This window comes from Macadamia integrifolia, unplaced genomic scaffold (assembly GCF_013358625.1).
Source record: "Macadamia integrifolia cultivar HAES 741 unplaced genomic scaffold, SCU_Mint_v3 scaffold2274, whole genome shotgun sequence".
Lineage (NCBI taxonomy): Eukaryota > Viridiplantae > Streptophyta > Magnoliopsida > Proteales > Proteaceae > Macadamia > Macadamia integrifolia.
In genome coordinates, this window is record NW_024868606.1 from 63,366 (window position 1) to 75,198 (window position 11,833).

The 11,833-nt window shown below is 37.6% G+C and overlaps 1 protein-coding gene across 1 annotated transcript; it reads left to right on the forward strand.

Moving 5' to 3' along the window:
• The first annotated feature begins 212 nt into the window (after positions 1-212).
• On the forward strand, positions 213-11,513 carry LOC122066158. Its single transcript, XM_042629978.1, has 4 exons — positions 213-373; positions 536-635; positions 5,621-6,010; positions 11,146-11,513. Exons 1-4 carry the CDS (start codon positions 270-272, stop codon positions 11,272-11,274), a joined length of 723 nt encoding a protein of 240 aa, XP_042485912.1. The 5' UTR covers positions 213-269; the 3' UTR covers positions 11,275-11,513.
• The last annotated feature ends 320 nt before the right edge of the window (positions 11,514-11,833 follow it).

The window sequence follows — 11,833 nt, forward strand, 5'->3', positions numbered from 1 at the left end:
TTTCTGGTGGGGGGTGGTTTAGAGCTGAATGGAATGGAATCGATCTGATTTTGAAGTTACGAAAAATTATTTAATTTTGGTTTGATTTTGATTTAGACATATATCAAACCAAAAACCTAAACCAGACCAATCTTAGACGGTCCGGAATCGGATGGGACCGTGTGAAATCCATTTCTGGTTTACCTCTTTCCCTATATCGCGGATACAAAGGTTTAAAAGGGGAAGCAAAGCCTTGTCTTTCTGCCGCGTCTCAATAAGAGAGAGAGAGAATGCAAGTAGCTTCGAAGGTGATATTTCTTTACAGAGACGCCGACGGCTTCGGCCCTGCAATCTCAGAAGCTCTGCAAGCGAAAGATGGTTCTATTCGAAGAAAGTATTCCTCTTACCCTACTTAAATAGAAAATTTTCTTTAGGTTGGGGATAAAGAAGAAGAAAAATAAGTACTTTTGGTTATCGTCACCTCAAAATTCAGACTATTCAGATTCAAGGTGTTTCATTTCTCTGTTAACCATTTCATCTTCATTTATTTTTACAGAGAAGTCTCGTTCGAGCTATCGCTTGAGAGGTACGGAATCAACGACCGTAAAGTTTTAGTAGACGCCGTTCACTTTATTGATCATGAGGGATTTTATCAGGTACCGACGATTATTTTCCTTCGACAAGTTCAAATTTCGTTGTTAAACTTTTCGGATTGTTTTCAATTTGAATTCAGGAGAACTTACACGTCTCATTAAGATATTACGCGAGGTTTCTTCTGAGTGTATGTCTTACCCATGCTTCATGGAGAATGATTGCTATCAACTGTCTGGACCTCTTTATAAATAGGGGGGAAATGACAGTGAAAGGAAAAGGAAACATAAAATCAGTGTACATACATGAGTAAAAACTTTGAAGAGGATGGGACTCTCTTTCTCTTTCTCTTGTACAATTAGGGTTTAGGAAATGGCTTTTAAAACAAAGCTAGTATTAGAAACTACAATTTAATGGACTTGATCATCTCAAGTGGTATCGTAATGGGTAGTCTTTAAATTATCTTTAATTTCGTAGAAGTACAATCCTACAAAGACATAACCTCACCCCTCACCCCTCACCCCTCACCCTTCACCCCTCAACAGCTAAGCCTCATCCCAATTAAATGGGGTTTGGTTGGCTACATGGATTCTTTCCCTCCAATCAGCTCAATTCAATGTCATAACACAAGGCCTAAGCTATGCATGCCTTTCCTCTCCACTTCTCCTAAGATCATTTTAGGTCTACCCCTAGGTTTTTTAAATCCTTTAACCTGATAAAAATCACTCCTCTGCATTGGAACATCCAAAGGCTTCTATTGAACGTGGACATGCCACCTCAAACGGCTTTCTCGTAGCTAATCAAGTATTGGAGCTACTCCTACTCATCCATCTCAACATCTTTATCTCCGCTACATTGAGTTTATTTACATGATGCTTCTTAATTGCCCAACATTTTGCACCATACATTATAGCCGGTTGTATAACTATCCTATAAAATTTTTCTTTTAATTAAAGGAATACTTCGATCACACAACACTCGGGATGCACATTTTCACTTCATCCATCCTATTTTAATTCCTTGTGTAACATTGACCTCTATATCACCTTCTTTATTTATGATTGATCCCAGATATAAAAAATAATCTCTTTCTGGAATCCCCCTCTCGTCAATTTTCACCATCGCACCATCCGTCGCAATATAACTAAAGTTACATATCATATACTCTGCTTTCATTCTACTTATCTTTAAACCTCTTGATTTCAAGTTTGATCTCCATAACTCCAACTTTGTGTTAATCTCTGCTTTTGTCTCATCAATCAAAACAATATAATCAGCAAAAACATGCACCAGGGAACCTCTTATTGAACGTCTTTGGTTAAATCATCCATGAGAAGCACAAACAAAAAAGAGCTTAAAGTTGATCCTTGATGTAACCCAATTGTAATTGAGAATTCACTACATTGACCCCTCACAGTTCTTACACTACTCACCACACCATCATACGTATCTTTAATTATGTCAACTCCACGTATTTGCTTGAAGCACTTCTCTTCTTTAGTATTTTCCAAATTAACTCCATAGGGACTGTCATATAATTTTCCTAAGTCAATAAAAACCATAAGAAGATCTTTCTTACAATCACTAAATCTTTCCATGAGTCTCCTAAGTAAATAACTTTTGTCGTGAATCTTCCTGGCATAAAACCAAATTGGTTCTCCATAATAGTAGTTTCTTGTCTTAAGTGAGTTTCAATAGCCCTCTCCCATAATTCTTCGTACAACTAATTAGATTTATGCCTCTATAGTTATTGCCGCTTTGAATATCATTTTTATTTTTGTAAACCAGAACCACAATGTTTATCCTCCATTCAGTTGGCATTTTTCCTATGCTCATAATCTTATTAAACAACTTGGTTAGCCAAAGTAAACACATCCTCTCCACTGAAATTGGCTTGCAGGAGCTCCATCCTCTTCTTCAATATGGCTTTTGATTTCTTCCCATTTCTTTTTGTTTATTGCAGTGATATCTTCTATTTTATAACAATTTTCTGGCAAGATATTGCCCTTTTGATTTGCACTCCACAGATTCCTAAGCCCTTTCCACACTTCTATTGGGACGTCATCTGGGCTTGGTGCCTTGCCTACTTTCATTCTCCTTAAAGCTTCTTTTATTTTAGACACCCTAATTTTTCATATATATCTATGACGTGTGGTGTCTTGATGGGTAAAGCATTCTTCTTAGACACTATTACTCGAAATGTCTTCACTTTGTAGGCTGTAGAAATAACCTTTCCATTTCTCCTTAATGTCCTCATCCCTTATTAGTACTTTGCCATCTTCACTTTTAATACATCTAACATGGTTGAGATCTCTACTCTTCATTTCCCTTATTTTAACTATCTTATAGGTAGATTTTCCCTCTTCCTTTGTGCGCAGATTGTTACAAAGATCTTCATATTTCTTTGTCTTTTTTTTTTTTCCACAATCTTCTTAGCTTTATTTTTGAAAATTTTATACTTTTTTAGATCCTCTACATCCTTAGTCCTTTGCCATGTTTTAAAACTTGCTTTCTAGATTTAATGGTTGCTTGAACCTCATCATCCCACCACCAAGTATCCTTAGAAGAATGTCATTTTCTGCTCGATTCGCCCAAGACATCTTTAGCGATATTCTTTATACAAATAGTCATCTCATTCCACATCGTATTAGTGTCTCTCTCTAAGTTCCACTTTCCTTGTTTGATCACTTTATTGGTAAATGATTTTACGGTATCTCTTTTTAAGCTCCTCTAGCTTACCCTTGGGCAAATAAGCTCACCTTTCTTATGATTTTGTATATGAGGTACATATCTATGACCATTAATCTTGTTGTGTAATGTAGGAGCTAGTTCAAACGAGAACCAACCCTAGTAAGATCGATATTCCAACAACTCTACATCTCCAATAAACTTGTTGTACAAAAATCCAGATTTGATGGTGTCGCAGGAGACTAGTAACAGGAAATTAAAGATGAAAAAATAAACAGAAAAAGTAGAGGGGAAGGGGAAGAAGAAGATAGATGGGGGAAGGGGGATAGGTTGGGTCGATTCTCTCACTCTTCCCATGGGCATCTCACCCAAATTGTCTCTCACAACACTGCATCTCATAGTTTTCCAGCACAAGCTTTTTTTTAATTCAATCATGGGCTGTAGATCAGCCTTCTTCCTTTATTTATAATGCCAATCGGTTACATCAATTGGGGCTTCTTTCTTGAGTGGAAAGAAAATCCCTCTTGTCCTAAATTAGAAATTAATCAACTAAGAAATAAATAGTCCTAAAATTAGAAACTTCCTATTACATAAAGCTATTCTAATTAAAATTGCAGACTAATCTATAGTTAATAAGATCCCCCACGCAAGGAAGAAAACTTCCTAAAAATAGCACTACAACAAGCTATCAAATCTTCTTATTCTTCTCTATGTTTTGGCTATAGGACCCACAAGATCTTCAAAATATTCCCTTCATATAAGGCTGGTTGATGATTAATAACTTCTCTAATTAATTGGCAATAATCTTCCTTGATTATTCTCGAATCTCTCCACATTACAAGCTGGAAGTGGGACCTATATTTGTTACTATTCATGTGGGTACTGTTCACGTGAACAATAACTTGTGAACAATAGAGACTCTTTTTCTAAAGTTGATTCTTAGTCCTCTTCTTCGTAGGCTTTGATCTGCATCATTGTGGGGTTAGGTTGTGCCCTAGTATAACCTTACAGTCCTTGCACAATAATCTATCATACTTTCTAATTTGGAAGAAATCTATTTGGCTACTGTGAGGCCCACTCTTGAAGGTAACTAAGTGTTCATCTTTCTTTTCAAAGTAAGTGTTTACAATGGATAGATCATAAGCCACAACAAAATCTAAAGTTGAGATCCCTTCCTCATTCTTCTCTTCAAAACCATATTCTCCATTTATACTTTCATAACCTCTAGGATCTTTCCCAACATTTACATTTAGATCAGCCCCTAGAATAATCGACCACTCCCTATAATAATCTTTTCTCCTTGGCTAAAACCTTGAACTAGTCCATCCATTTGTTCCCAAAATTGTAACTTACTCATCTCATCCAATCCTACTTGGGGTGCATAAGCGCTAATTGTATTGATAACCTCTTTCTCCAACGCAAGCTTGATGGATATGATCTTATCTCCAAATCTTTTGTCATCCACCACATCATTCTTTACATTTTTATCCACTATTATGCTCACTCCATTTCTATTGTTTTATCCCCAATATACCAAAGTTTAAAGTCGTCCAAATCCATAGCTTTTTCCCCCCTTCCATCTAGTCTCTTGAATACAGGTTATGTTAATCATTTGTCACCTCATGACATTTATCAATTCTAGACTCTTACCCGTTAAATATTCAATGTTCCAAGATACTAACCTAATCCTATGCTTTTGGACTAGCTTCTTAATCCGCACATTGTCAGAACATTCAGGCTCCAACCTAGCACGTGTTGTAGAAACGTAACCCTAGAACGATGCAGAAAAGAATGGAAAAGCAAGAACAAACAATGCACATAGATTTACAAGGTTCGACAAGATTGCCTACGTCCTTGATGAGATGAGATCCCTGTTTCACTATCAATGAAGAGTAGGGTTACAAAGCTCGTCCTCACACCTCTCAGAATTGCCTACAGAGAAAGTAAACCTCGCTACAAATATATAGCGAAAAACCTTAATACCAGAAAGTACAAAATTGCCCTTAGTAAACAAGTCCCAAATAAAAATTCAAACGGGGGGGCTGTGCCCCTTACACCCCCGCTATGCAGGGGGACCTCCTGCCCCCTTGCAACCCCCATGGGCTGCTTATCGGCAAGTGCGAGTTCGGGACCACCATTCTATTGGGGGCCCCCACCAGTACTCCCTGGATTAAACTACGACGAAGTACAAGACATTGTACCTCAATAGTTGCTTACAGGGAACCTCTAGCTAGCCTTTGCTTACTTTTCACTACGCCCTGGTCATGTTCTAGAGCGTCGCTTATAAGTTGTATCATGCTTGTTGATTATATACATATATATATTTTATTTGTTTTCTGTTCACTTTGTTCTCATATGACAGGTGTCCATATTGCTTCTGCAAGAATATGCGCTGCCACTTGTTTCTTGTGCCATTCATGAAGTCCTGTCATCAATCACAGGAGAAAACTCTTCCATTGTGCCCACAATCATAGTTCCATTCCTTGTGGCAGCAAAGCTCAAGTGTGAAACAGAAAACCCCACAACAAATGGCCAGAAAACTACTCTATGCGGTACACAGATTGGCCCTGCAACAGACTTTACTCGAGCCATGGTTGCCAAAACCTGTAAGCCAACATCTTCATTGCAGATTCACAATGAAACCTTGGCCTGCTTGCTTCAGTTTGTCAGAATCTTGAAGCTACCAACTGTTCTCCTCATTGGGTCAAGAGGGCAACATAAATCTCAAATAACTTCAGATGAAGATATGGAGGTATTTATTCTTAATTCTTTTCACCCAAAAAAAAAAAAGATTTTTCTTGTTAATTTTCTGTGGAAGATCTATTTCTCAGGTATTTCTTCATTGATGTTTATGCCACCTGTTATTTTTTTGTTTATTAGCATTTCATTCGTTTCTTCGATTTTCATATAACAGCCCCACCCCACAAAAATAAAAAGGTTTCTCGTTGTATTTGTACAATCGAATGCTGCTTTACCTTTGCATTGGAGATTTGGGGGGAGGTGTGTACTTAAGAGTCCAGATCAGGTCTTGATACAATTGCTACACGACATCTGTCCAAGGAAGATGGAGGGAAAAAGGAGTTCCTGAAGCCGTTATCTCCCTTCTTAAAGTGTCCATTTCTTTTCAATTTCTCTATTTCTTTTTTTCTTTTCAATAGGATGTGTGATTTAAAATATTAATATTTTAAGGGAAAAAGAACCGTAAAAGGCAGCTTGACACCTATGCCAAGACACATGGGAGGGCGAAATGACCGCTCACCCCACATGAAAGGCGGAAATCCGGTCGTTGTTGATACTTCCATGTGTGCTCCCATTGGTCCTTATGCTGGTGCAAAAGCCACGCTACCTTTTATAGAACCCTCTCCCATATTTTTATTAATAAATCAATTCAAAAGTACAATGTAAATTAAATAGTGGTTTCTCATTTTTTTTATTTATTAATATCACATCAATCCCATGCCCTTCTCTCTCTCACCAGTCTCTCCCAACCAAGGTTTTAAAACTCGGGATCGGATCAGTATCGATTGGGATCGGACTCAGTCAGATGGATTTGCCCGTGTTTTTAAAAAAGAAATTTCTATTTTAGACCATTTTACCTTGTACCTTACCGGTAGATTGCTATCAGATCACAGAGGATCGAGGATCGACCTTGGCTGATACCGATCCGATCTGGGCAATCTTGATTGATCAGATCCAATTTTTAGAACTGTGCTCCCAATGTTTCTCTTGTATTGTGATTTAAGCCTTAAGGTAGTGGAATTGGACTGTCCGATACTAATGATTTGTATTGACACAAGTCAATATTGGTAGTTGGTCAATCTTATATCAATGGAATAGTACGGGCAATGAGTAAAATGGTAAGAAAACCTAGAAAACCATATTTTTAGGAAAACTATATAAGCTGATCTGTGACGATCCATATCAGTGTTGCGTCGATTTCCGGAATAGCCAATACCCATTCCAATACCGTGCACTAAATCCATGTCTTATACTCTCTTTTTAAATAGTGGAAGAAATTATCCCTGAAATCTCCAAATTTCAGTTTCTTCAAGAGTCCGAGCTTGTTTGTTTCAAATTTCAGTTTGAGCTTCTCATCTCCACGAATGCACTTCCACTTACCCAATTGGAAGTTGCACATACATATCTTTCTATTTTTTCCACTCTCTATCATTAATTTCCTATATTGTTGTATATTCCTTTTTTGCGATTGGCACATTTGGAAGGATCCTACCAATATTGGTGTTTGGTTCCAGTTTCAAGCTTCAATCCAATTGATATAAACATAAAGGGGAGGATTATTAATCAAGCGACATAGAAGAGCGCCGCATCAATGAAGTACAACATAATGGTAATAATTTTTGGTAGAACATACATTCATTCAAGCAAAGGAAAACCTATAATTTGTGAGTTCGATAATATACAACTACCTTATAAAACAAAATGAAAATAAACCTTTGCTCAAACTAAAAGGCAACAATTTTTACCGTTTTATTCTTTGTCTATACTATTCCACTAATACGAGATCAACGAACTATCAATATTGGCTTGTGTTGATATAAATTGCCTGTGTGGGATGATCTGATACCAATAGCTTAAGCTTTAAATCATGGTATGAGAAAAAACATTGGGAGAGTCTGGTGAGCAGGTTTCCAAGTATCATTGGATTGTATAGTAATCGGCCTATCAGTATTGGATGAATGGTAAAATCATCAAAACACCCTTTTTTTATGAAAAGGGTAAAATCAACCAATCCCAACCAAGACAGACCAATCGTTGTCTATATCTGATTCTCGAGATTTAAATACATGCTAAGGAGGACATGGGATTGATGTGATTTATTAAATTAACCAAAAAAATAAAATATTTTATTTTTGTTGAAAAATGACTTATTTACAATGGTCTTTGAATTTATATATTAATTAAAATATTAATATTTTAAATCACACAACCTATCGAAAAGGAAAAAAAAAACAGAAAAATTGAAAAGAAATGGACTCTTCAGAAGGAAAATAATGGCCTCGGGAACTCCTTTTCCCTCCGTCTTCCTTGGGCAGGTGTGACACAGTGTCTAGTCTCTAGTAGTAAATCAAATTTCAAGGAACCTACAAAGTAAAAGTCATTATGTGTTAAGGGTATCATCAGTTATTAGCATTCTTTTTTCCTTTCCTATGTAAGGGTGGAAAGATACAAAACAGAAAATGGAAAGAACTAAGCCATAACAGAACAAGTAGACAAGGGTAGATCTCCCTTTTGCATCATGTTGAAGAAGCTTAAACTGAAATGTATCCCCCCCAGGTTCCCTGCTCTGGAAATCAAGGTCTGCTACTTGATTCCTTCATTGTCTGTCTGAGAGGTCACCATCTGTCTAGATTTGTTCTCCAGGAGATGTCTAATATCAATATTGAAGCCTTCATCAACCATGATGTGGCAGCTTTCTGGCTGATAGTTGATTCGTAGTGGTTGATATATCATCTGCTCCGAACACAACCAATTTATTTGCAAGTTGGTGCTAGGGTTGGAACCTTGAACTCATAACACGATGAGTAAATGGGTTGTGTTATTCCTGTTTTTGTCTGAGATGTTGTAGTAAGAAAACAGGCTTTTAGCTACCATTCTTGGTTCTTGGTTCAAAGTGAGGAGTTGGAAATATTAACATATGCTTGTTTATCTCCATTTGATACATTTTTTTTTGGTGGGGGGGAGGGGTTGCAATTTCTAAGCTGTAATGTCAGTGTGCACTACCTACAAAAATGCTTGTGTACAGTCCAAAGGCCAAACTTTCAGTGCCAATAGTTGATGGTCTAAATAGTGTCTAATGTGGTTCAAGTAAAATACATGAGGTAAGTTGGTAATCATCAATTCATCATTATGGATGAGTCATTGTTACGACAAAAACACTTGCCTAGACTAGCTGTAAGGGTAAGTGTGTTAGAGCAAACACTAAGAAATACGAAAATAAACAGACAATAGATCTGCACAACATAGAGATTTAATGAGGTTCACACACTGGTGTGGTGTGCTACGTCCTAAGGCGAAGAAGAAGATGTTTCACTATGTAGAAGAGAGATTACACCCAAGCAGTGGCGAGAAAACTCACCCTGAAACCCTAGCTCGAAAAACCCCCAAAATACAATGACTTTCTCAACAAGACAACAATACATTATATACTCCAAGTCGCGGGTTGACCCATCGGGCGCGGTCAATCCGGTCGAACCCCTCTGCTTCCATCATAGATCTCAGAAAAATTCCCATTCGGGTCACCACCAAAATATGTTGGAGCGGGTCAATCTTCAAAAAGGGTCAAGAATTCGAGACAAACTTAACAGTGTGTTATATTGAGAGGTCCTCAAATTGCTTCCTAAGCTGAATACAATAACAATGGTCTGTGACCTGAGGTCACTGTTAAAGTGTTCAGTTTGAATGGTTTGATCCTTCCAACTAAATATTTTGTTAACCGGTCGATGGTTCTTTGTCCAGTATGGTTTTGTCATAGGACTTGGTTGTTGAGGCTCAACAGTCTATTGTTTGACTGCCTCGTGGGACAAGCTCACAAAAACTTTCATGCAAGTCTCTTCACATAATTTACTTAAATATTAAATTAAGTAATGAAAGAACGGGAATTTTGAACGCAGAATGCCTCCTGACTTTTGTGTTTTAGGGAAACCACCTTCCTTTTCTTTCACAAACACTTCCTATCATGATTATCAACCGGTCTAATGCTGAACAAAAGCCACGAAGTTTCCCATGAAGGAATGAAGTAGTGCCAATGTGTTGGATGATGCAAATTTTAGTTTTCTTCCCCACCCCCCCTCTTTTTTGGCTAATGAGGAGCCCCTTGAACCTGTCCGATTTTTCAGTTCAGGTAAACCCCAGTTATGATAGGGAAAAGACAAGTTTCAAAGTGAGAAAGTCTCTTCAAGACATAAAATCTTGTAAGGGACGAAGGCTGAAATTGGAAAAAGTTGGAGTTTCCATTGAATTTGAATCAAACAACAGAGATATCTGTCGAAGGTTCAAAAAATTCAAGGAGGTAAAGAAGTCATAGTTTTCTAAGCAAAGAGTGAGAGAGAATTCGCAATTTGCTTCAATTGTTCAAGAACTCCCACTTCAAATTGGGTTTAAAAACAGTGAAATCCTTCAATTAACTCTCAGAAGATTTTATTAACTGTGAAAAGAGGAGAAATATAGGTTAATGATATATAGGTTTCCATTATATGTCCCTAGAAACTCCCACTTCGAGTAAGATTCAAAAGTAATTGCTGTCCAAGACTGATATGGCAAATTGGGTCTACGGTATACCCAACAAGGCAACAATTAATTGTGAGTAGGGATTAGATCAGCCCCAACCAATGTAGGAAAAACAAAGCAGTGAAACTTTCCATTTGATCTGAAATAGAACTGGCACATTCACCCCAATAAAGTAGATTGTTCAATCATTAATGACATCAGCATAGAGAAGGTTTCAACTTAAGATCAACCGATATCCATGTTCAGCATGATAACACCATCTGGTGGCTGCTTACCATAATCTATTAAATGTGGATCTCCCATATTTCCACAAACCAATGCTGGCAAAACTGGTTGGTGTTTTAGCTTCTTTCTGTTAGTTCCTTATGGCACATATTTTTGGACTTTTTTCACTATGTATTTTGATGGTGGATATGGTGTTTATCACTGACTTGTCTCTTGCACTTTTCAAATTTGTGAGGAATTTAGCAATTTTTCTGGGTTACAGCTTATCCTTGTGTTCTTTCTTGTTAATCTGTGTTATTTGTTTAATGAGCAGCATCGTAGATGCTGTTTGATATTTAGTTATTATCACATACATATAGATCTTTAGCTGTCAGAAATTATAACATTTGACTAGTCAATGGTTTTTCCCCCCAGGTGCTATATGAAATGGGAGAGTTCCTGGGAAAGATTGCCAATTTACATTTTGTGAAAGATCAAATCCATTTGGCTCCTTCACAAAAATCTGGGGATGTCGAGGAACCCTGGCGTGCATTATATGGCTGATGGCTTCCCTGTCCCTCATCCACCACCCTCCTCCCCAGGTCCGGCACCCCAACAAGGCACTGGTATGCCAGCTGAAGCCGGAGGGCCTTTGATGAGCAATGGAGGTCTGATATGTGTCCTGTACTCCCGTTCACTTAGTTGAAAGTGATGCATTGAAAACTTAGTTAAGGTCTACACTTTTTAACATGGGATTTGGTCACTTATCTCTTAAAGCAAAATTTCATTCCCAAGTTTCTTCATTTTATGTCTTAATCTATGAACATACCTTATCCCTCTATAGGATACATGGAAAACCCACAGCCCTCCTCAGTAGAAGTCCCTACCAGGAAATTAGCCTCTACAGAGAAAACTACAATTGGTGAATCGTATTGTAGTTGGAGGGGGAGGGGGAGGGGGAGAGAGTTGCAGAGGGGTTTTTACGGGCTACAAAGTGTCTTAAAAATCGGTGAATCAGATCAGAAATCAGTTGATTGACCTTGGAATCGGCACTGACCGATCTGACTGATTCACTAAAATTAGTGACTGGTTTTGATTGATTTTTACCGATTTGAATCTGAAA